This window comes from Pongo pygmaeus, chromosome 13, assembly GCF_028885625.2.
Source record: "Pongo pygmaeus isolate AG05252 chromosome 13, NHGRI_mPonPyg2-v2.0_pri, whole genome shotgun sequence".
NCBI lineage: Eukaryota > Metazoa > Chordata > Mammalia > Primates > Hominidae > Pongo > Pongo pygmaeus.
The window spans coordinates 72,990,744-73,016,928 of record NC_072386.2 but is presented as its reverse complement, the minus strand read 5'-3'; the positions used below and the strand labels follow the sequence as shown (position 1 = coordinate 73,016,928).

Genomic DNA, 26,185 nt, shown 5'->3' with positions numbered 1-26,185 from the left:
CTGACCTTGGTCACATGGTTTTGACGGTAAAGCTTTGCACAATTCATTTCTTCCAATCTCTGTTGTGGCTGTAACCCTGCCTCCAGAGCTAGGGGCAGCCTATATCATCATCCTCATTCGTATACCCATACTTGTCTAATCATAGTCTCCAGCATTGGGTTTGAAAAATTTCTTCACCTGTTCCATGGCTTTGTATAAAATGTTATGCATGTTATTGATTCATAATAAATGCCTTCTGACTAGGATTAAAATGCTCTTTTTAGGGCACAGGTGGAAGTTCAAATGCCATTTTTTTAAACAAAAAAAAAACAAAACATACAACTGAACACAGCTCGTTACATAAATCAAAAAGTACAAAGTCCCCAAGTACTATGGTTTAGTTTTGGACGCCTTTGTTCTTCCCAGTTTTCTTCTTCCAAAGCTTCTTTCCAAGAAGAGCAGCTATGATTTTTGTTTCAGCCATGGAAGGTCTCCAGCGTTGGACACCTGTTTGTTTACCTTATTCTGGAGACAGCTCATTAGGTTGGGTCAGGTATCTGTTATTCTACCAAGTTCAACTGTTCCATCAAAATTTTTATATTTGATCCTTCTCCCAGAAAGTTAATGCAATTTGAGCCTATAAATGGTTTCTGTGTTGTGCTTTTTCTTTGTTTCCCCATATGGAAGGAGAGGACAGTAACAATAGTAATGACAAAAACCCTTAATTTTATAGCATGCAGTTCTAAATGATGTGCACTTTTGACAAGCCATAGATTTCTAATTTTTAACTTTATGCTTATGCAATGGTTGGTGGCAACACTGACATCATTTTGATTGGGTGCAGTAGTGTGTGCAGAGGTTCCAGGGAGTACCTAGCAGTCCTCATGGGAAGGGGGGTAGTGTGACAGGGGTAGTGGAGGAAGCAGAAGGAATAGGAGCCTCTCCTGGAGGAAGTCCTTATATCTCTGGGGCAGTACTTTCAGGGGCTTTCTTCTTCCTTCAGGAATGCCCACATCCTTTCTTAAGGGCCTACACGACTCAAAACTACCCATGTTGGCAGCATGAGTGTCTGAATGATAACCATGATGGGCAGGAGGTTCCATGCTCGGCATGTGAGTACTAGAGGTGGTTCAAGTGTGGGCCAAGTGGGTAGGAAGGCTTTGTTCATGTCTCCCTTTGGTGGGAGAGCCTTTATAATGCCTGATTTTCGGATGCAACTTTATAGTATCAAATCTCAATACCAAGTTATATAAGTAGTTGAATTTTTCTGTTACAGTTGTTATTTCTACATGTTGATTTACACCTACCAACATGACTCCAAGGGTCTGGCTAGTTATACAACATCAGCAGCAAACAGGTTCCTGGGTCTCTTGCCTTCAGTTTCATGTGTTCTTGCTAACCTTTTGGCTGAAATGTTTAGGTCGTTGTACCCTCGGCTCAGGCAGCAAAGCTGTCCTTTAGATGCCAGGGCTGCCAAATATCTCTTCATATACACACCTGTCTCATGCCCACTTCTTCCTCACTCCTCCCTGGGAGATGACAGTGCCCCCTCACTCTTTCAACCAAGGTAAAAGGCAAGGTAACATTGAAGGACTTGACTTTAACCATGTTGGTTTCTTCCCTGCACTTTAGAGTAACAATAACTCCTATGCATTCAGTCCACAGGTCTCAGCAAGCTGTGAAGTGCTCTGCAGTCATGAACTCATGTCATCCTCATTGTGGTCTCTACGACAGGTTGCAGGCCACACCTAGTCACCACCTATGTTCATATGGCCTTTGGTCTAGGAATAGGTTTTCCATTTTTAAATGGTTGAAAAAAACCAAAAGATATATAAGATTTTTGTGGCATACAAAAATGATACAAATTCAAACTTCAGTGTTTTATTGGAGCACAGCTATACACACTTGTTTATGTATTGGTGGTGGCTGCTTCTCTACTACAACAACTGGGTGGAGTCGTTGAGACAGAAAACTTGAGCCTTCCAAAGTTGAAAATATTTATTCTCTAGCCCTTTACAGAGAAAATTTGATGCCCTGCTCTCTGTTGTTGGTTCCATTATTATTCCCATTTTACAGACGAGGAAATGGAGGCAGGGAGTTTTAAGTTTGGACATAGCAATTTGTTCAAATGACAAACTTGAGGTTAGAAGTATTGGACTCCAAAGTCTCTTTTCAAGCTTCTCCTGAGCAGGCATAGGCAGGAAGAGAATTCAGAGACCAAGGATTTGTGAGGCAACCACTCAGCATTCCAATCTCCCCTAAGAGAGTTCTCTGAGTGACTCTAGTCAGTGCCTACGTGTGTGGGTGGGCATGCCTGTGTGTGATAAAAGCACAGGAGGGAACTGTAACGAGAGGAAGATGAATTAAACATGATTTAAAAAACCTGTCTCTGCTTTGGAAGCTGGGGAAACACAGTGATTATCATTTCAGTAAGAGTGGGGGAAGGATCATCACTGTTGCTGATGATGCTGATAGTAACAGTTGTTGTTTAATGATTGTAATCATTTCCATGTAGAAGAGAGCAGTCGTGAATGCAGCCTGCACTCTCTGTGGCTGGCTTATTTACACATAGTTCTAGAGTCACAGTTGGAGAATGAGTGAACAGTGGTCTCCCCTTTAGGTGCTCAAGCATCATTTTGCATATGTGCAGAGGTAGTTTGTGCTTTTGAACCATATCATCATTGAATGCAGCACAGATGAATCCATTAGCATCACTGTGCATGGCATGTGCACAGCAGGAATATAGGCAACAGTGACCAAGCTGAGAATAAAATCAAGAACTCAATTGCTTTCACAATAGCTACAAATAAATAAATAAATAAATAAATACTTAAGTATATACCTAACCAAGGAGGTGAAAGACCTCTACAAGGGAAACTACAAAACACTGCTGAACGAAATCATAGACAACACAAACAAACAGAAACACATCCCATGCTCATGGATGGATAGAATCAATATTGTGAGAATGACCATACTGCCGAAGGCAATCTACAAATTCAGTGTAATTCCCATCAAAATACCACCATCATTCTTCACAGAACTAGAAAAAACAATTCTAAAAACCATATGGAACCAAAAAAGAGCCCACATAGACAAAGCAAGGCTATGCAAAAAGAAAAATCTGGAGGCATCACATTACCCAACTTCAAACTATATACTATAAGGTCATAGTCACCAAACAGCATGGTACTGGTATAAAAATAGGCACATAGACCAATGGAACATAATAGAAAACCAAGAAATAAAGCCAAATACTTACAGCCAACTGATCAACAAAGCAAACAAAAACGTAAAGTGGGGAAATGACACCCTGTTCAACAAATGGTGCTGGGATAATTGGCAAGCCACATATATAAGAATGAAACTGGATCCTCATCTCTCACCTTATACAAAAATCAACTCAAGGTGGATCAAAGACTTAAATCTAAGACCTGAAACCATTAAGATTCTAGAAGATAGCATTGGATAACATTGGATAAACCCTTCTAGACATTGGGTTAGGCAAAGACTTCATGACCAAAAACCCAAAAGCAAATGCAACAAATACAAACATAAATATATGGGACTTAATTAAGCTGAAAAACTCCTGCACAAAAAATAAATAATCAGCAGAGTTAACAGACAACCCACAGAGTGGGAGAAAATCTTCACAATCTATACATTCGACAAAGGACTAATATCTAGAATCTACAAAGAACTCCAACAAATCAGCAAGAAAAAAACAAGCAATCCCATCAAAAAGTGGGCTAAGGATATGAATAGACCATTCTCAAAAGAAGATATACAGATGGGCAACAAACATATGAGAAAATGCTCAACATCACTAATGATCAGAGAAATGCAAATAAAAACCACAATGTGATACCTTACTACTGCAAGAATGGCCATAATTAAAAATAAAAAAATAATAAATGTTGGCATGGGTGTGGTGAAAAGGGAACACTTTTACACTATTGGTGTGGTTGTAAACTAGTACAACCACTATGGAAAACAGTGTGGAGATTCCTTAAAGAATTAAAAGTAGATCTACCATTTGATCCGGCAATTTCACTACTGGGTATCCAGTACCCAGAGACAAAGAAGTCATTATACGAAAGAGATACTTGCACACGCATGTTTATAGCAGCACAATTTGCAATTGCAAAAATATGGAACCAGCCCAAATGCCCATCAGTCAATAAGTGGTTAAAGAAAATGTAATATTCCATGTATGTTATATATATATATTATATATATAATATATATATAATGTAATATATATATTACGATTATATATATATATATATATATATATACCATGGAATACTACTCAGCCATAAAAAGGAATGAATTAATGGCATTTGCAGGAATTGAAGACTCTAATTGAGTATTTCAGGAATGGAAAACCAAACATTGCATGTTATCACTAGTATGTGGGAGCTAAGCTATGAGCTAAGCTATAAGGCATAAAAATGATATGATGGACTTTGGGGACTTGGGACAAAGGGTGGGGGGCGGTGAGGGATAACAGACTACACAATGGGTACAGTATATACCGCTTGGGTGATGGGTGCACCCAAATCCCAGAAATCACCACTAAAGAACTTATTTATGTAACCAAACACCACTTGTTTCCCAAAAACCTATCGAAATAAAAAAAATTGTTAAAAAGGAAATTGGGGAGATTTTTCCTAGCTGTAAATCAGAATGTATATGAGAAACATTGTGAGTTTGTATGTATAGTCCTGAAATTACGCTTCTGATTTCCCCATGACTTTATGATGACTGGAGGAAAATGTTTGGTTTTAAGAAAAAAAAAAAAAAGCTGCTGGCCGGGCGCGGTGGCTCACGCCTGTAATCCCAGCACTTTGGGAGGCCGAGGCAGGCGGATCACGAGGTCAGGAGATTGAGACCATCCTGGCTAACACGGTGAAACCCCGTCTCTACTAAAAATACAAAAAAATTAGCCGGACGTGGTGGCGGGCGCCTGTAGTCCCAGGTACTCGGGAGGCTGAAGTAGGAGAATGGCGTGAACCCGGGAGGCGGAGCTTGCAGTGAGCCGAGATTGCGCCACTGCACTCCAGCCTGGGTGACAGAGCGAGACTCTGTCAAAAAAAAAAAAAAAAAAAAAAAAAAAGCTGCTAAGTGATGTTTCTCTCTCAAAAAATCCTATTTGATCTTTAAAAGATTTGACTGAGGTTGTTGGTCAGAAATAGAAAGAAAGTCCCTTTTTCCCTTTCACCCAGGATCCTGCTCAATTAATCATTTCCTATCCTCAACTCCATTTCTGGGCAATGGCTTAATGTGGAGATGAGAAATTCTGTCTCTGTTTTATAAACAGCTGTACCTCTCTCCTGTTCTCAGTGTTATCAAATCAGCAAAATGATGCTACCCTGGGATTTGCTGACACAAAAGGGGCCACTGAGCTGCCCCGAGGAGACACTTGGCTCCTCAGCCCTTGTCTGGCAGGTATCAGTTGGCTGTGAGAGAGGAGCCCTGCTGTTCTCAGTGCAATTACAAGCTCTTGGCATTTAAAAGTGGATTTCACTTTTTTCCCCTTCTCTGCTACTCTGGTGGTATGCTCTGTTTTTAGCACTTACATGGCTGAGTTAATGCTTTTCAGCTGTTGAGTTGAGTTCAATTCAGTCTTCCCCATCCCCTCCCTCCTATTTCCACCTCCCATTTTCCTTTTCTTCTGGTAGGAGTGTTTATCTCAACAAAACACAATCTCACATTTAGATAATGCCCTGTGTGTACGTGCCAGGAGCCATTTGGATCCACCCAAACACATCTGGAAGGTAGACATGATGGCAGGCACTGACACTGTGACCTCTGCAGAGCAGGAAAGAGAAATTAGGTCGCTTTCTCAAGATCACTGTTGGGACATCCTCTTCAAAACTCAGGGGCTCATCCTCTGGGGGATTTGGGGTTTTCACCACCCTGTGTACCCTTCTCAAGGGTGCTGAACCCTGAGCACCACATTAGACAGGGCCAGGATGTCTTCTCCCGTGGGGTGGCCATGCTGCCCAGTCTAGTAAAGATGCACGGTGGCTGTTCATGATGATACTGTTGGGAGAGGGCTCCAATGCAGGCTGTGGGTTTGCGCAGATAGCTCCTTCATCAGACATTTCCTCTACTGATTCTGCACCAAATGTTTGGCACAGATAAGGATCTTTCTTTACGTCATTCCCCTTTCCCTGTAGTTGAAGAATAAGAACACATGGAAGCTGGATTGCGTAGACACTTAGCAGCTTGGAGAAGGGGTTAGTCATCACGGTACAAGGGGATTCAGGACCTTGGACATGTCCCAGGGAGTAAATGGGGGCTTCCATGTTGCATCTGAGAAGGCTCCTTTTCCAGCAGTCATACAGCTGGTGTGGGTGCACCACAGTGCTCAAATGCTGGACTTCTGACCCCAAACCATTGCCACCACACTTGGGGTTAAAGATGACCCCCAACCTCCTTGTTCAATGACTTACAATTTTAAATGATTTGATTTTTGAGTGTTTTATTTTTTTTCAAGGTAGTAAAAAGAATTGCATGTACTTCATGGGTTTGATTGAAGTGGGGATGGGAAAAGGGAGCAGAGGTGGCAGTCTTCTCTCATCTGTTACATCTTCTTGGCTTTATTCTTTTCCATAGCACATATGACCTTCTAATGTCCTGGTATTTCACATATTTATTTTGATTTTTATACCTGTTTACCCCTCCTGAATGTGTCCTCCGTGAAGACAGAATTTCTTTTTAACTTTTATTTTAGATTCAGGGATTACATGCACAGGTTTATTAGCTGGATATTTTTCATGATGCTGAGGTTTGGGGTATGAATGATCCTGTTACCCAGGTACTAAGCATAGTACCCAACAGTTAGTTTTTCAACACTTGCCCCCTTTACTTTCTTCTTCTAGTAGTCCCCAGTGTCTGTTGTTTCCATCTTTATGTCCATGAGTACCCAATGTTTCGCTCCCACTTCTAAGTGAGAATATGCAGTGTTTGTTTTTCTGCTCCTGTGTTAATTTGCCTAGGATAATGGCTTCCAGCTACATTCATGTTGCTACAAAGGATGTGATTTTGTTCTTTTTTATGGCTGCATAGTATTCCATGGTGTATACGTACCACATTTTCTTTATTCAGTCCACGATTGATGGGCACTTAGGTTGATTCCATAAGACAGAATTTTTGGCCAGGCACAGTGGCTCACGCCTGTAATCCCAGCACTTTGGAGGCCAAGGCAGGTGGATCACCTGAGGTCAGGAGTTCGAGACCAGCCTGGCCAACATGGTGAAACCCTGTCTCTACTAAAAATACAAAAAATTAGCCGGGCATTGTGGTGGGCGCCTGTATTCTCAGCTACTCGGGAGGCTGAGCCAGGAGAATTGCTTGAACCCAGGAGGCAGAGGTTGCAGTGAGCTGAGATCGCGCCATTTCACTCTCAGACTGGGCAACAAGAGCCAAACTCTGTCTCAAGAAAAAAAAAAAGACAGAATTTTTGTCTGTTCACAGCTGCTAACATTTGTGCAATGAATGTTTGTACAACATCTAAAACCATGTCTGTTACCTATAACAATAGATAATTGTTGATTGAATTAATCAATCCTGCCTCTAGAAGTAGCTATTGTAACCAACTCCAGAGTCCCTGAATTTTATTCCAGATGTTGAGTGGGAAGAACAGAAGCTGAGAAAAGAGGCTTTCAAAATGTAAATCGTAGGAATTGCTGTAGTGATCCAGATGACAAACTTTTCTAGATCTGTATTTTGATTCTGTCAGAGGGACCAAGGGATGAATGTGATGGCAGGGGTCAGTGTTCCTCTAGACATCTGCCTCAGAGCCTGGGGTTTATCATTCACCAATTCATTTATCCATACACTCAGAAAATCAACTTTTTATCAATAATCAGCTCTGGGGATAAAAAGCTGAACAAGACATATTATTCCATACCCTCATGCATCTTGTCATCCATAACTAGATCAGCATTTTAGGGGAAATTATTTATCTTTTCAGCCTGTTCCAGCCCTGTGAAGGAACATTCTTTAGCAGTACTACTTTATAAAATAATAATATAATTTTTGTGTCTATTAATAGAACCTTAAGTAAGTTTCTTAAGGAAAAAGTGCCCCCCCTCCCCCACCCCACTGCAGTGGCCTCGTCAGGCCTGGGTGAAGACATTGACTTTCTCATCAGTTCAGGTCCCCGGGACTACTCCTGGATAACTGTGACAGAACTGAGTGGTTCTTCCAACTTACAGGGAAACTCTTCTTTTATTGGTGACATGGGGTCAATGATGTTGGCTAGATATGAGAGAAAAACACAGTAGGGCATATATGATGGTAGAAAAAAATAGGAAATGTTAAACTTGAAAAGTGCCTCCTCTTGTTTTTCCTGCCGCCAGCTCTCATCCCTTCTCTGACAAGGGGTTCAATAGTGAGCATATCTTGAGCACCTTGTATTGATTTCTCCTGTGATCATATCCCAGCAAATGGAGGGAGACGTCAGGAACATAGTGGCTTGTTCTGTGTGACTTAGCAACAGCAGATATGAAAAGAATTAAGACTGTGGGCCTATTGTAAACTCAGGGTAAATCAACACTGAGAGGAGACCATTGACAGGAGGCGACAATTATGTCCAGAATGAGGCTGGCAATCCTAGGGCCCCCGGCTTGAGGAAGCCTAGATCAGACAAGAATCTACTTAGGGTGGAGGGGCCGGCTGGTGAAGGCCACTCAGAACTGCTTCAAATGAAGAGGACTGCGATGTTTATTTTAGGGACGACTCAGAAGGCCCACAAGTGCCATCTTCAGATGATGGAAGGACTCTTCATGTATGTGGGAGAAGCACTAGACCTTCCCCTCAGAGCTTGGAGTGAGGAGAACTGGGTGGGAAGGCTTCCTACACTCAGACATAGTCAAGGATAGCACTGGGGAGCAGTTCTGGGCCTCACTGCCTGATCCTTTGGAACCAGTGTGAGTCACTATTTGTATCTGAGGAGCTCCGAAGCTTATTGAAGCCAACTTAGGACACTAAGAAGTTAATGCTTCAGGAAGAAGAGAAAGGACAGCTCTCATTTGGGGCCATTTGCTGTGATCTTCCTTTTTATAAATTGCTGATAGTCAGGGGACTTTATTTTCCTGCTCTCTTTAAAACATTTTCCCATACCTATTGATCCAACAATTCAACTTTTGAGAGTCTATATTATAGAAATAAAAATACAAGCATATAGCGATCTATGCACAAGGATGGATATGGTTTGATGTAGAATAGTTTGAATTGCAAAAGTGTGAAAACAACCTAAATGACAATTAAAAGGGAATAATTGAGTACACTCTGGTGTATTCATAATATGAACTGTTCTGTAGTTACTATAGACATTAAGTTAGATCTCCATCTACTATCCTGGAGGGATGGGCAGGCTATAGCGTTAAGTGAGGAAAGTGAGAGAAACATGTACAATATGATCTTATTTTGTTAGAATAAATTAAAAATCTCTCCACATATATAATATAATCATGTTGGCCTATATTTGTGTGAGGATGGCAAAAGGAGGGGAAGAATATAGATGAAAGTTGTTAACATGGGTTGGAGAGTTTGGGGTGTGATGAAGTTGGGTAGGAACCTGAGACAGATGGGGCAGGATTAGAGACAAAGTGAATAATGAAGCAGGATGGCATGTCTATCTATCTATCTATCTATCTATCTATCTATCTATCTATCTATCTATCTATCATGTATCTGTCTATCAATCATCTATCTACCTATCTCTATCTATCTCTAATAAAGATGGTACTTTAAACAAACTTAAAAGAAAGCTGGGAAATGTTTAAAGATAAATTATTTTGTATTAGAACTGAATTTCTAGATATCATTAAAGATGAATGATGTATTTTTCTAAGCTTTTTCTTTGCTATGTAGAAGGTATCTATTTTCTCCTAGTGCTTCAGGAAAAAAAAAGGTTCTTTTCTTAAATCTAGGGAACATAGGATCAGGTTAGGAGCACTCATCTCAGTTAAGAATTTTGCTAGTTGTTGGTAGGGAAGTAGGGCATTGAATGAAAAGAGTTCTAATATGTGTGTGTGTGTGTGTGTGTGTGTGTGTGTGTGTATGATCAGTTTTTCTCTGCTGAGATCATCAAGATGCTGCTCTCTTTTTTGTAATTTAGATGCTATCAAATCATTTTCAGTAATTGTTTTTCATATTAAATTATTCTTATTATACATTCATATCCAAGAACCCTATGGCTCTTCTTATGTAAAGGATTTGTCTACATCTGGAGTAGTCCAGACAGTGTAGAGTTGGGTGACAGTTTAACCCCTGCATATCTTGAAAGAGGAATTTGGGTAAAATAGGATGTTGTTTCATATTCACATTTGGATGTAGACTGAGAACTGATCCCAAGTAGCTTTACTGATACAGAAGCAAATGAGTGGTATGTCCGATCCATGGAAATAGTAATGCTAACTATTTTATTTCCTTGATTTTAAGATGTTCATTTTATATGTTAACTGAAATCTGAATGCATCTCACTACACTTGTATGCATTTATCAGAGTAATATTGCAAGTCAGTAGTGATCTTATAATGGAAGGTCTTGGAAGTCCTGTAGAATCCCCATTAGCTGGGTGAGTTCTGGATATTTGATGCAAATTAGAACACTCCAGAATCATGAACCTCAACCAGAATTGCAGCCTACATAGGGTTTTCCCTTCAGGGAAACCGGAAAGTTATAAAAGTGTTTTCTTTTCTTTTTTTTCTTTTCCTTCTTTCTTTCTTTTTCTTTCTTTTTCTTTTTTTTTTTTTTTTGAGATGGAGTTTCACTCTTATTGCCCAGGCTGGAGTGCAATGGTGCAATCTCAGCTCACTGCAACCTCCACCTCCTGGGTTCAAGCAATTCTTCTGCCTCAGCCTCCTGAGTAGCTGAGATTACAGGCATGTGCCACCATGCCGGGCTAATTTTTTTTGTATTTTTAGTAGAGATGGGGTTTCTCCATGTTGGTCAGGCTGGTCTGACCTCAGGTGATCTGCCTGCCTTGGCCTCCCAAAATGTTGGGATTACAGGCGTGAGCCACCACGCCTGGCCGGCCAACAGTGTTTATTTTCATACAGGTGACTGCCTTTATAGATAGGTAATACTAAAAATCTGCAAAGTAGGGTCTCTGCATGGCTGACTCCATCTTTTAAATCTTAATTTTAATTCAGAGGCACCATCATTTTGGGAAAACTAGTCATGTGCAGTGACATTTATTTTTTTTCCACCTCACAGGCTAAAAAAATCTTTTGTGAGCCCAGCAACTTGAATGGTGCTTATGGGCAATTTGTTTGTCACAAGGGGTGGGAAGAATCAGAAGAGAAGTGTTCTCTGGAGCTGTGTGCTGGAGAGAATGAAGGAATGAAGGCGAGCTGTGATGTGGAAAAATGAGCTCACTGACTAGGTTGCTGGTATTCTACATTTGCTCTGGGAGTCCTGTCAAGCATTTTCTTTGAGTTTTGTTGTTGCTGTCGCTTTGTTTTCTTGGGCATCATATCTGCTTCTTCCAAAACAATCACCCCCTCCTGGCCCCCACTCCCCAGGCTAGTCTGTCAGGCTGCACGGCTGCCTTTCCCGTGTGTGTTTGAGGCCATGGTCTTTTGCTGCTTTTCTCATGCCTTTTCTTTATGATGTTTCAGCTCATCCACCATACACCATGTGCTTTAGAGTGAAATTCTACCCACATGAACCCTTGAAGATTAAAGAAGAGCTCACAAGGTATTTTTTGTTTGTTCGTATGTTTAACGTGTGCCTTTAACCAGCCAGAATCTCTTTGGTCTTGCAGGCTAGACCGGCCTCCTGTCTAGAGCTGACGTCTCAATGTTGCAGGCTTGGAACTCAGCGTTTTTGCTTGGAATGCTTCTCTTACACTGAATTGTTTTGGGATTTTTTAAAAAAACAATTGTCATTGAGAGTGTAATTAACTGCAGAAAAAAGCACTGGCTATGATGGGGGAGGTGTTCTCTGAAAACATCTGACAGTGGGGTGCTAAAAATAAATAGGAGGCGTCTGTCTTCGAGACATGGGCAAATTCATACCCAGTACAGTCCCTAGTCTATCTTTTGGATCTCAGCTTTTCTGGGAGGGAAAAGATCGCCTGGCAGAATGCACTGTCTGTCATCCTGCCTTCCACTTGCTGAATGACCGACTGGGAGGCAGGCTTCCCTCCACTCAGACTCTTCTCAGTCCAACTCTCCGAATTTTTGAGTCCTTGAACCTCCTCCCTTCTCACCTCCCTCTGCTGGGGCTACAGCTTCAGTGTACCTTCTGGGGGTTTGGCTTCCTTGAATAACCTGGGCACATGTTGTGAGCAGGATTCTAGGAGGACGGGAGAGAGAGCGCTGCTGTACACTTAGCTCTAGATGAGGCTCTGGCTTGGTGACCACAAAAATCACTTGCTATAATCATCTCTCAAAATAAGCTGCTTAGGTACAGACAGATGCAACAGAAAAGCAAGTGTAATCTGCTCTGATCATTGGCAGGGGGAGGTTTTGGGTTCTTGGATATTTTGCTTCCTTGTTATTATCCAGGGTCTCTGGTAAGCTTGACCATTAGTGGCATGGAGGTGACTTTGGGAGGGAGCAGATGGTTCTGCTCTCTATTATTAATTTGCTCACGGTCATTTAGTGAGGTTTGTGCTGGGGGTGGGAGATGGGGAGAGAGGGTGTGTGTGTGTAGAAACGAGGGTAATAGATAATGGACGTTATAAGCAGTGGTTGGGATTTTGCAATCTGGCCTGGTTTTTTCTTTTCTTTGAGGTAAAATTCACATGACATAAATGTATCTCACCATTTTAAAGTGTATAATGCAGTGGCATTCAGTACATTCACAGTGTTGGACAACCCTCCCCACCATCTAGTTCTAGAAGTTTTCATCACCCTCAAAAGAAACCATGTACCCCATAGAAGTCACTCCCTATTCTCCACCCTAGTCCCCATCCAAACCCCTGGCAACCACTAATCTACTTTTGGTTTCTATGGATTTACCCATTCTGGACATTTCATGTAAATGGAATGGTATAGTATGTAGCCTTGGTCTGATTTTGGATTGAAAATTTTAATTATTTATTTGATAAATTTGTTCTCACTTGCTGTTACTACCCAGGGGGCAGTGACTGAATTAGCTGCCAGAGAGAGAGAGAGAGAGAGAGAGAGAGAGAGAGAGAGAGAGAGAGAGAGAGGAGAGAGAGAGAGAGAGAGAGAGAGAGAGAGAGAGAGAGAGAGAGAGAGAGAGAGAGAGAGAGAGAGAGAGAGAGAGAGAGAGAGAGAGAGAGAGAGAGAGAGAGAGAGAGAGAGAGAGAGAGAGGAGAGAGAGAGCTATTTTTCCTGCCCTCAGGGTGCTAACAGTGTAATTAGGAAGATCAAATCAAATCCTAATGCCTCACTTTTGTCATTTGTTCTCTTTATAATTTTGTCTGGAGGATAAAAATTGAGTATGTGTCACAATATAAATTAAGGATGGACATTTTGTTGTTGGAAAAAGTCCCATTTGAAAGTAAAAGAGTACAGCATTTCAGTTAATAACCCTAGGTTCACCCCTCTCAATTGTATTTGCTAACATTTTCCTACCTTTGACTAAATAGCTCAGGTATGAATAGTGGAATATCATGACCCTTTCGGTTTCCAAAGGTAATTAAGATGTTCCACTGCCCTTATACAAGTAGAAATGGACTTTTCTTAGTCAACACAGTCCTTAGAATTCTAAACGAATTGAGAAACTATGGAATGCCCCAGGTGCTTATGGTTTGAATTCTTATCTTGAAGGCATTTAGTTTTTCTTGTATGATAAATTGTTATTTTATTATAAGATTAATCTAAAGTTTGAGAAGAATTTAATATGTGAGAAGTTAAGATCATATTCATGACCATGCTTAAGAGTAAAGAAATGTTAAGAAAAAGGCAAATTTAAAAACACAAAATAATAAAAATAACCACAAAAATTATATTTGAAATCATTTTTTATCCTTTATCCTTTATCTCTCCATTTAAGCAATCATCTTACAATCCTTTAGACTTCTGGGGCTTTTGTAAATGCTCTATACAATTGAATGTTACCAAAAGAATGTTGATTTTAATTTTTTTAGAAGAACCATCTTCCAATCCATGTGAAAAATGCACATGGATTTTTCCATGTGCATAAAATTGCAGAGATGCAATTTTATTAATGGCAGCACAATAATTTATGACTCAGACCCTCATGGGTTTTGTTGCTTAATCTTTTTATGCAGGAATGACACTAAAGGGAGATGCATTATTTTTTGGTAGCTATTATATTAAAAAATGAGCATCCTTAATGTGAAACCATTTGCAAGACTCAGTGGATTATGTTGAATCCACAGTAATTCTTGATTATCTCCTGAGATCACTGATATGGGCACAGCCCCAAACTCTGACGTGAAAGCTGCTTTTCTTTTCTCAGGAAGCTCTTGCCAAATTGATTTCTGAGTTATGGGATTAGAACCCAAGCCTCTCATTTATCAATAAATAGTTATCTGAAACTATTTTTCATGGCCAAACTCATCAAAAAGTAGAAAGAAATGCTTTTATGTTTGATGCATACATTCAATACACAGAAAAGAAACTTCATGGTATTTGGCCTGGTAGTTTAGAGTCCTTAAAAAGGGCTAAGATTTAATCATTTAAAGCATTTGTGTGACCTTGCTATTCTGAATAGTCTAGGGCCGGTCCTCAAAGTGAGGTCCCTGGGCCAGCAGCGTCAGCATCCCCTGGGAACTTGTTATAAATGCAGATTCTTGGTGTCTGTCCAAGACCTACTGAATCAGAAACCTCTGGGAGTTGGGTCCAGCAATCTATTTTCATAAGCCCTCCAGGTAATTCTGAAGCATGCCAAATTTTGAGAACCACCACTCTAAGACAATTTGGATTTTCAAAATAGTTTATTTTGACAGATATTGAAGTGTACAGTTTAGTGTGTGCACAGATTTGTGCCACTAACACCATGATCTGATTCCAAAACATTTTCATCACCCCAGTAGGAAATTTTGTACCCAAGTAGTCATCCAGTATTCTCTTTTCTCCCAAGTTCCTGGCAACCACTTATCTGTTTTCTGTCTCTATAGATTTGTCCATTCTGGTTGTTTCATATAAATCCAAGCATGCAATGTGTAGCACCTTTTGGGTCTGGCGTCTTTTCACTTAGCATAATGCTTTCAAAGTTCATCCGTGTTGTAGCATCTTCAGCATTTCGTTTTTGTTATGGTTGGATGATATTCCAGTGTATGGATATACCACGTTTCTTTTATGTATTCATCAGTTGGGGGACATTTGGCTTGTTTTCACTTTTTTTTTTTTTTTTTTGTGAGCTGGAGTCTTGCTCTGTCGCCCAGGCTGGAGTGCAGTGGCGTGATCTCTGCTCACTTCAGCTTCTGCTTCCTGGGTTCAAGCAATTCTCCTGCCTCAACCTCCCAAGTAGCTAGGATTACAGGCACGAGCCACCACACCTGGCTAATTTTTGTATTTTTAGTAGAGACTGCGTTTTGCCATGTTGGCCAGGCTGTTCTCGAACTCCTGACCTCAGGCTATCCGCCCGCCTCGGCCTCCCAAATGCTGGGAGTACAGGCGTGAGCCTCTGTGCCCTGCCCTGTTTTCACTTTCTAGCTATAATGAATAATGTTATTATGAACATTCATGTACAAGTTTTGGTGAGGGCCTAGATTCTGATTTCATTGGGTCTGGGGTAGGATCCAGAAGCCCACTGGTTTAGAACCTTATTACTCAAAGTGTGGCTGATGGAGCTGCACCACAGCATCCCCTGGAACTTAATTAATTGATTAATTAATTTTTATTTATTTTTTGAGATGGAGTCTTGCTCTGTCACCCAGGCTGGAGTGCAGTGGCACGATCTTGGCTCACTGTAACTTCTGCCTCCTGGGTTCAAGTGATTCTCCTGCCTCAGCCTCCCGAGTAGCTGGGATTATAGGCACCCACCACCACGCCTGACTAATTTTTTGTATTTTTAGTAGAGACGGGGTTTCACCATGTTAGCCAGGATGGTCTCCATCTGCTGACCTCATGATCTGCTCAACTTGGCCTCCCAAATTGCTGGAATTACAGGCGTGAGCCACCACGCCCGGCCTCCCAGGAGCTTATTAGAAATACAGAATCTCAAGCCCATCCAAGACCTTTTGAATCAGAATCAGTTTTAACAAACTCTTCAAGTAATTCGTATGCACGTTAAAGTGTGAGAGGCACTAGATTAGGCAGCTAGTCTGAGTCCTTACCCAATGAGTATAATATTGTTCCTTTGACAGAATGCATAGCAAACTCCAAATTAGAAACTTATTAGGGACTGCCTTTATCCTCTGCACACAATTTAATACTAAACTGGGGACAAAGATTCATTTGAGCCTCCACCCTGCCCCCAGTGCCCACACAGCACAGTGCACAGCATAAAGCAGATGTTAGACAAAGATACAGTGAAGGAAAACATCAGTGAGCCACTGATTCCTTCAATGGATCCAATGTGCTTTCAGTGAACCAATGGCCCAGAAACAGTGAGCTCCAGTGCTCTGGGGTTGACAGCATCCCTGTGACCTTAGCACACTAATCACTCTTTCTGATTCTCTATTTCTTTGCCTTCAAAATGGGGATTATGCGTGTCACTCTTCCTGTGGCTGAGTAAAGATTAAATTACTTGGGCGCTAGAGATGTTTATTAGTTGAGGTTCTCCAGAGAAATAGAACCAATAGGCTACACACACACACACACACACACGCACACATGCGCACACACCCTTTCATACATAATGAGATTTATTATAAGGAATTGGCCCATGTGATTATGAAGGCCAAGGTATTCCATGATCTGCTGTCTGTAACCTGGAGACCCAGGAAAGCCAGTGGTGTAGTTCAAAGGCCTGAGAGCCAGAGAGTCAATGGTGTAGATTCCAATCCAAGTCTGAAGGTCTGAGAACCAGGAACACTGAGGATAGAAGATTGATGTCCCAGCTCAAGCAGTCAGGCAGAGTGAATTCAGCTTCCTCTGCCTTTGTGTGCTATTCAGTCCCTCAATGGATTGCATGAGGTCCACTCACACTGGGGAGGGTCATCTGCTTTACTCAGTCCACCAAGTCAAATGCTGATCTCTTCCAGAAACACCCTCGCCCAGAAAAAATGTTGAACCAGATATCTGGGTATCCCATGGCTCAATCCAATTGACACATAAAATTAACCTCACAAGGTGATAACTGCGACTGATTGAGAGATGCTCCCCACAAACCCCCAAGAAGATGAGAAGGAGAAAAAACATTGGTTTCTGAGAGTTAAACTCTAAAGGAAGCACGGAAAGAATCTGCACACATCTGTAAAGTTACTCTGCTCAGAAACAACAGATCCCAGGCCTGAGCCTGGAAAGAAAGAACCTTGAGAAGATGAGGAAATTGGAAGAGAGCTTGATCAGTGTGGAGTAACGGAAAGGACAGGGACAAAATGAGCCTGAGCCGGGGGTTGCAACCTGGCACCCTGCTCTGCTGCCTGCCTCCTACCTCGCTATTTTTCTGGAAAAACTGGGCAAAGTGCTTTTCTAGTGGCAGCACTAGGCTGGAGCTGTGTGGTAGCTGCCCCCTTTCTAGGGAGCTGCTGTGTCCCATCCTGCTTCCAGCACTTCTTGCACCAGCACAGGTGACTTGCCCGTGTCACAGGCCACTGTGTACCTGACCTCAGCAGGCATCTGAGTGTGCCATCCCTGGAGTGGGGAGACTCTACACAGATGACAACTCTAGTTGTGAATCAGTTAGTTGCCTTTCTGGCCTCATAATAACTGTGTCTGTCTGAGGTTGATTAATGTGTCTCTCTGCCCCTAAGAAATGATGAGGCTGGCCTTATGTACCGGTTGAGTCCGTTTCCTGGCTCTCCATTTGAAACAGAGCTTGGGCAGCATGTACCTGAGATGCAGCTAGTGATGACGGTGGCCGTGGCTGTCCTCATGAGGGAGCTGCTGCCAGGAGCTCTGGCCACTGGGTCCTGTGGCTTTCCTCATTTCTTCTCATGCCTCTTTGAAAAGGCCGAGCCTGCTCAGCTTTGGAGGCTGATAAGATCTGCTCGGCAGACACTTCTGATTTTCTGAATTCAGAGGGCCCCTCTCAGCTTTCCTCTGCTTGTTCTACAAAGGGCTGGGCATGTCTAAGTCAGTCCTTAGAGCTGGGAAAAGCTCTGGTCACCATGGGAGCTAAGCATGAACAATCCTACTTCTTCCAGACTTCAGCCAAAAGTTAGGGTGACCATTTCTCCTTTTGTATTGCAGGTACCTTTTGTACCTTCAGATTAAAAGGGACATTTTTCATGGCCGCCTGCTGTGCTCCTTTTCTGATGCTGCCTACCTGGGTGCCTGTATTGTTCAAGGTAAGTCTGGCCACAGCTCACCCACGCCACCATTGCACTGTGGAGCTCCGGCTGTTTCAAGCCTCCCTTCTCTCCCACCCGTGGACATCCTGCCTGTGTCTGTGGCTGGAGACCATGTAGGGCTGGGTACATAGCAACAGAACCCCAACTCACCTTCCCTTCCAAGCCAGTGGGGTCCCGGTGGAAGGCTGGGCTGAGATGTTCACAGGAGCCTCTGCAAAAACAGAGTCCCTCAAGATCCCATGAGTCAGAGTCAGAAGCTCTCTTTCAAAGGGGCTGGAATGTGGAATGGGTGGGTTTATAAGAAGCTCTGAAGAGATGTGGGTATTGTATGTTCTCAGTTCCAAATGCTAGGTGAGAGGCCTAATGGACATATTGAGGAGGGAATCTGCCTCTAGGAAGATAGGTGTTAAACAAAGAGGTCATCCCTGGAAGCATTTTTGTGTACATCTATCTATCTATCTATCTATCTATCTATCTATCTATCTATCTATCTATCTATCTACCTATCTACCTAATCTATCTATCCATCCATCCATCCATCCTATCTATTTGTGTGTGTATGTGTATACATATGTACACGTCTGTCATGTCTAATTCCTCAGCTCTTCTAGCTATGGGCGTGGTGAGGAGAGCACAAGTCTCATAAACTGTCACACCACCATTTGAATCTTTCTTCCCATTTCCTGGATGGTTCACCATGGATAAGTTACCAAGTTACCTAAGCTCTTCAGGGTTCAGTTTCTTCATCCATTAAATGGGATAGTCATCCACCCTTCCTGGCCATGTGATTTCAGAGACCACTCTGCACCAGGCCAGGGGTAGCGCAGGCCCATTAGAAGTGACTACTGTTCTTTTTCCAGTTGAACAAACCCTAGGGGAAATAGCTAATGTGTTGATGTGGGTTGGGTTCTGAATGTTTCCACCTAGTAAGGAAAGTGGTTTGAAGGAAGGAGGCCTCCAGGGCCTGAGGCACCATATGGCCACGGATGGGCCCAACACCCAAGTGAAAATGGCTCAGGTGTTCTGTTCCCCTGGGCCAGTTGAGAGGCAGCTGGAGGGACTCAGATGATCCAGCTGTTGGTAGCATGAACATTAATGACATGTTTATGAGAGAGAAGGCAGGGCAGGGGGAAAGAGAGAGAGAGAGAGAGATGACTATGTCAATCTTCCAATGGATCTGGAATAACACAGGAGCTTCTGATGGGCCATTAGCTGGTCATCGGTGATGATCATCTGCCTACCACAACACTGAGCTTGTCACTGATTGAGAAAGCTGTCATTCTCCTGGGGATTCCCCTGTGGCCCACCGCCCTCCCTGTGGGATGCTCTGTGCTGTGAAATAGTTCCTTTGATCCTCTTCTCAGTTGTGTTTGGTCTCTCTGAGAATTCCGAAGTGGGTGTGTGTGTTGTTCTTCGCCCCCTTCCCTGGGAACAGCTTCATCCTGGATAGCAGATTTTGGCAGAGGTGTTAAAACCCTTGGGTATTTTCCCATTTAAAGCACTATGGTTGATACTGTGATGGGAAACAGCCCTTTCACCGACACTGAGGTAGAGAACGTGTTTCTGAAAGCTGCCTCTCTTACCTTGGAGTGAAAGGACTGTAAATCCCATAGTTCCCTTCCTCCATGGTGAAGGCTGCACATCTTGAGTTAGGGTGCACTGTCTCAGGTAAGAGACAAGGGAATCGATACTAATCCAAGCAACAGACCAGCATATGAGGATTTCAGAATGCATTTAGCCATTAGTGAATTACCATCAATTCTCCAAGGACACGCTCAATATGGATCTATAATGGAAAGCTCGCCATCCTGTTTTCTGTTTGAAATAAGGCCACGGAGCCTCCATCCAGACGATCAGGGCCCTATTTTATCCCTCATTGCTATTATTACTGACCACACACACAGACACTGTGGAGAAAGTAGAGTGGGAAATGGACTGGCAGACCTCAAAAAGACCTTTTGGCTCTCAAATGCAGTGCTGTCTGTGGTCATTTATAGCAAATTCAGTAAAAGTGGTTCATAAAGGTCTGATTCTCAGGTGAGTACTTCGGCAGCTCTGCAGGTCATTCACAAATACAGATATAGATGGGCATTTCAGAACTGCTTATTCTTACAGAGTAACAGGGAAGATGGAGTAAGTGATTAGCAATCAGGAGGCACTGTTGCCCCTCATTGTCTTGTTTGCTAATGCTCTTTCAAGGCGTAAGTTTTAAGCTTCAGTGTATTCTGAGTTTATAAAAAACAGTCAATCAAGTTGGATGTGGTGGTACACACCTGTAATTCCAGCTACTTGGGAGGCTGAGGCAGGAGGATTTCTTGGGGCCAGGAGTTTGAGACTAGCCTGGGCAACATAGACAAGACCTTGTCTCCACAAGGAATACAAAACCAGTCAATCACCTGGAGTTTTGCTGCCTGTACATACTGAATCCAACGAGCATATTCAAGATATGCAATGCATTTTCTTTCATAATACAAATTGCAAAACAAACACAGAATCCTTGGGATCTATTTATATTCTTTCTTGGTAAAAATATCTTTCCTGTTCCTTTTACAAAACAGCACCACAGAGGAATTCAAGTTATCTCCTCTGCCTGGTATGTTCAACCCCTGTAGAAATCTTGACCCCTGCTGGATATTCAGAACTCAGTCCCGAAGTCACTTCCTCTGATAAGTCTACCTGGACCACTCGAGCTAAAGCAGCTCCCTCCTGCACGTCATTCTTTTTCAGAGCCCTGTTGTGTTTTCTTGCAAACACTTAGATCTTGAGTTGTTTTTGGGCTTATCGTGCATTTCCTCCTATATAGAATCTAATTGCATGGGAGTAGGATCTGGGTGCTTTTTCACAGCAGTCTTCCTGTGTCTGGCACACAGCAGGTTCTCCACTAAATATGTTAAATGAATCGGGGCACTTGCCTGAAATGAATCGGGGCACTTGCCTGGACTCCAGGTGATTGACAGGTTTTGTATTTTTTTGTAGGCAGGATATCACTATGTTACCCAGGGTGGTCTCAAACTCTGACCTCAAGCAATGCTCCTACCTCAGCCTCCCAAGTAACTGGGATTACAGGTGTGCACCACCACACCTAGCTTGATTGACTGTTTTTAATAAACTCAGAATATACCGAAGCTTCAAACATGCCCTGATTAACCATGGTTAATTGAATCAGGCACAACCATTTAACGTTTAGTTAAATTTAACATTTCGTTAAATGACTGTGCCTGATTCATTTAACATTTAGTTAAATGATTGTGCCTGATTCATTTAACTACGGGAAAGATTGGTTGGCCACCTGCTGGGATGGTATCACTACCTCATTCATTCATTTGTTCATGTGTTCTCCAAATATTTCCTGAGCAGTTGCTAGGGGGCCACATGGCAATACAAAGTTCCTGTGGGAAGATGGATAAGGAAACAGGCCATTGTGACCCTGTGTTGATGGCTAGATGGAGGAACACACAGGCCCGGTCCCTGCTATGAGGGCTCCTGACTTAGCAAGGGTGGGTCAGAGAAAGCTCCTGAAGGAGTTGGCCCTGGAGCTAAAGGTCCTGCATCTCAAATTCTTTTGGAATGTGTCCTTTCCAAACCAGGGGAAAGCCTGTTGCTTTTTAGACTTGCTGTTTCTGACCTTACTCACCCATTCACTTCAAACTCATTGGATTTTTCTCTTAGAATTGAATCCTTTTAGAAAAGTGCTAGAGCTGGTTTCAAACCGCAGGGCCTCCAGTTGTATGCCATTTCTCACAACTTCAACTTCCAAGTCATGAGCAGGAGGGAGAACCATGGCTGCTTACCCAACTCCTCTTGGTATGAATAGCTAGAAATCTTTATTCATTAAAAAAAACCTGCCTTCTGCTTAAGGAGAGGTCAGAGTTAAAGACAAGCTTTAGGGAATCAGAGAGCAGGGCCTGTGATGGGGACAGTGTTAATCTTGTCAGCAATCTGGTGCAGTCTTCATAGCATTTCTTCTCTGACTTTTCTAACATTTGCAGTGTTTAGCATTGCAAGTCTATAATATCTCACAAGATTTCCTGGAAAGAAAAGTGCACGCTGACAAACGAAGCCCTCCCTCACCAACCACTCTGCAAGCTGACATTTGCATTGAAGATGACCCAGTTTCATATTGGTGGTCCATTGTCCCATCACCTATGGAAAATGGAAGCACTGGGATCATCCATCTCCTAAATATTAATGCCTGTAGCTAGCTCACAGGGGCACAAGTGTGTATGTGTGCACAGGTGGACATGTTACATGTATTTCTTTTGGAACATAGGTTGAGTTAATCGTCAGTTTATGGCCCACCTCTCATCATTGGTCCCTTTAGGCCCATGGATTGATTGATTGATTTCCCTTTTTCCATTATTCTCCATTTCCACTCCTAAGGGCAACGCTGGGTTCATATACATATCTTTGTCTTTGTATCCATCCTTATAAAATGATTAATATTGTTTTTTGTGTCTATACTTCTAAATTTCATAAATTAAATGATGCTATAGAACTCATTGTATTCCCTCCTTCTTACGCTCAGTACACTGCTTTTGGGATCTGTCCATATTGCATACGTACATCTATTTTGTTGATTTTAACTGTGACAGAGTGTCCCAAAGGGTGCGTCTTCCATGTTTTACTTATCTATCTGTCCCACTAACAATAAACACCCAAGTTGCCTCCAACTTCTGACTATTATGATTAAGGCTGTCATAAAAAAAACCTTGAACATATCCTTTTTTTGCACCTAGAGTTTTTCTAGGAAAAATGCCCAGAAATGGGATTGCTAGGTCACAATATTTGACTAAATACTCCCACCTTGCTCTCTGGAGGAGCAACATGCATCTAGCACCCTTCAGCAGTGCACAAGTATTTTTGTTTTCTTGTGTCTCTGCCAACTTCCTAGTTTTATCGCCAATGTTATAGGTATAAAGTAACATCTTGTTTTGGTTTGCATATCTCTAATTATTCATGAGTTTAAGCATCTCTCCCTACACTGGCCCTTAGGGTTTCCGCTTCTTTGAATTGTGTGTTCGTTATCCTTTGACCGTTTCTCTATTGGTCTTCCTGTCCATTAAAAGAATGATATGTAGGGATTTCTTCTTTATTCTAGATATTAGTCCTTGTCAGCTTTAGATTGTGAAAATATGTTCTTTCAAGTTGTCATCACTCTATTACTTTGACTCTGATGTCCTTTATTAAACAGAAATAAATTTTAATTTTGGTACGATCAAATTAATCAATTTCCCCTTTGTGACTGATAGTATTTTGGGTCTTATTTTAGAAGTCTTCCCTCGCTGTGGTATATGTTCTAGGTTGTTTTAAGAACTCTGTAATTTGAATTTTGTCCAGAAGCTTTAAAGAGCTTTGCTTTCCTCCTGGTTATATACTTTTCCAGTCATTGGATGATGTGACAATGAAGGGACAGTGGATACAAATTACAGAGTTGGATGTAATTTTTCAGATGCACTCAAGGCATGCTAATTTTTTTTCTACTTCAAAGTCATATTGGTGATCAGGTTCTTCTAATTCAATTTTCCCACTATCTTTAGTTTACTCTCCTGGGCCATATCTTTTGTTTCTTCCAGAGACACTTACTTCTTCTGGCTCATTTTCCTTAGCATGCTTGTGGAACCAATAGAAAGTATTCTTGATGCCAGACATCACCTTTGCCCCTCCATGCTGTGGTTCACACACCCATCTCTGCTTGGCCTTCTGGGTGCTCAGAGATGTGGAGGCATTTCTCTTTTTACCCTTGAAGATCCTCTGGAGGTGCCCTTTGTTAGTGTCAGCTGAAGAATCATGAAGCACATAAATTTGGAAAGAAGAGCTTTATTTCTCACAAAGGGTTGCAGCTTGCAGGGTGGCCATTCTGACAGATGGGGAAACGTAGACTCAGGCCAGAAGCTGGAAACAAGCACTTCAAGGGTGGGAAGAATAAGACAAAGATTTATGCTGAATGGGGTGGCCAAGTATACATATTCAACAGGTTATAGTAGGAGCTATGAATATTCACAAAAGGAAGGCACAGGCATGCATAGTAGGCTAGCACATAAGCAACATGCATCCTATGTTCACTTTTGGGTGGAGACTTAACATTTAAATGTATTATCATTAGGGCCTATACAACAAAAGGTGAAGCAGAGGACACAAAGGCCCTCTGTGCACAGCCTCCATAGACTGGCCAGAACCACTTTGTGGTCAGTGGTCTCTTACCAGGAAGGAATGCTGGTCAGTTACTGTGTCAAAACCACAAAAGGAAGGGGCAGCATCGGTGATTGGTTGATATCAGTGGTGCAGTCTTTCAAAAGGGCTGGTTTCTGTTTAACCCTTGGTGTAAGAAACCTAATAGCAATTAATGAGGGAGGGGGTATAATGAGGTCTGACCTCATCATGTCTGGGAACTCAGTTTTTAAGAGTTCTCTGGGGCCTCTTGGCCAAGTGGAGGCAATGTTCAGTCTGTTGGGGGGCTTAGGATTTTATTTTTATTTCTCATTAGAATCCAGCAACAACTTTAATCTAGTATGCTCTTCTGTTTTAGATGTATACTCCTTAATTTCAAGAGCAATCAATTTGTTTTTAAGTGCAATCCCGCTGGGTTCCTTCTAGTGATTTTTCAATGAATAAGCCACACCTGCATAAGCCTCAGAGCGGGCAGCTCCAGTCAGGGAATTCCTGGACCCAGAGAATATTAGCTGTGAATGGAACCCCGAGGAATGTCCACTGGTTTCCATCTAAAGGTGGTACCACCTCCTATCCTGGGGAGTATTTGGAAATACTGGGGCGGAGGCATTAAATTTTTTAAAAATGTAAAACATTTTAAATCAACAAACATTATATATATTTATGGTATACAACCTGATGTTTTGAAATACATATGCATTGTGGAATGGCTAAACCGAGCTTTACATATGCATTACCTCATATCCTTATCATTTGTTTTTGTGGTGAGAACAATTAAAAGCTACCCTCTCAGGGGTTTTTAAGTATACAATAAGTTGTTTCTAACTATTGTCTCCATGTTGTACAATGCTCTCTTGAATATATTCCTTCTATCTAATTGAAATCCTGTATTCTTTGACTAACTTCTGGGAGAGAGCAGTTTTGATGGTCACAGTGCCTGGGTATGCTGCTAGCATCTAGTATCTGAAGGGTAGACCTACTAAATATCCTACAATTCCTTAGAAAATCTGAAATAATGAAATTGTTCAGCCCTCAAAATGCCAATGGTGTCCCCACTGAAAAACAGTAATTTAAATCCTTTATTATACTGATAAAGAAGGCGAGACCCAGAGAAGATTCTCAAGATCCCAAGCTCACACAGCTCGATCTGAACTGGAATATGAGCCTCTAGACACTCAGGCTTTCTCTGGGTACAGATACATATTTTTGGGTGAGCTTATTCCAGCCTCTTCTTTTGGATGGCAGGAGGCATTCCATATGCACCCTGCTTATGTTATTGTTTTTAATCTTTCTCTGTCTCTTTATTTTTTCACTCATCACAGCTGAGCTTGGTGATTACGATCCTGATGAGCATCCTGAGAATTACATCAATGAGTTTGAGATTTTCCCCAAACAGTCACAGAAGCTGGAAAGAAAAATAGTGGAAATTCATAAAAATGAACTCAGGTAATTACTGAGTAGACATTTGTGAAAATGATAAAGGTGAGAAAATATTCTTACTGCAGGGAATGTGGAAATCACATCGTGAAGGAGGAATATTTGTAATGTATGGGTAGGCTGTTTTGGGTGGCAGCGCAATTTTTCTGGGCACTGTCAAGGACACCCTGGTGTCCTCCGTCAATAACAATCTCAACAGTGTGGAGTCCCATGAGTGGCTGTTTATGATCCATCAGTAGT

General features: G+C 41.9%; 1 protein-coding gene across 4 annotated transcripts in view; it reads left to right on the top strand.

The window, feature by feature from the left end:
* The window catches only part of FRMD3 (FERM domain containing 3), a 308,453-nt gene that overhangs the window by 188,703 nt on the left and 93,565 nt on the right, over nt 1-26,185 (top strand). For all 4 annotated transcript variants that reach the window (XM_054501637.2, XM_063649630.1, XM_054501636.2 and 1 more), the window contains exons 4-6: nt 11,619-11,697; nt 18,240-18,337; nt 25,831-25,954. In XM_054501637.2, coding sequence (XP_054357612.1) covers nt 11,619-11,697; nt 18,240-18,337; nt 25,831-25,954 — 301 coding nt within the window. The remainder of the gene's footprint in view (nt 1-11,618; nt 11,698-18,239; nt 18,338-25,830; nt 25,955-26,185) is intronic.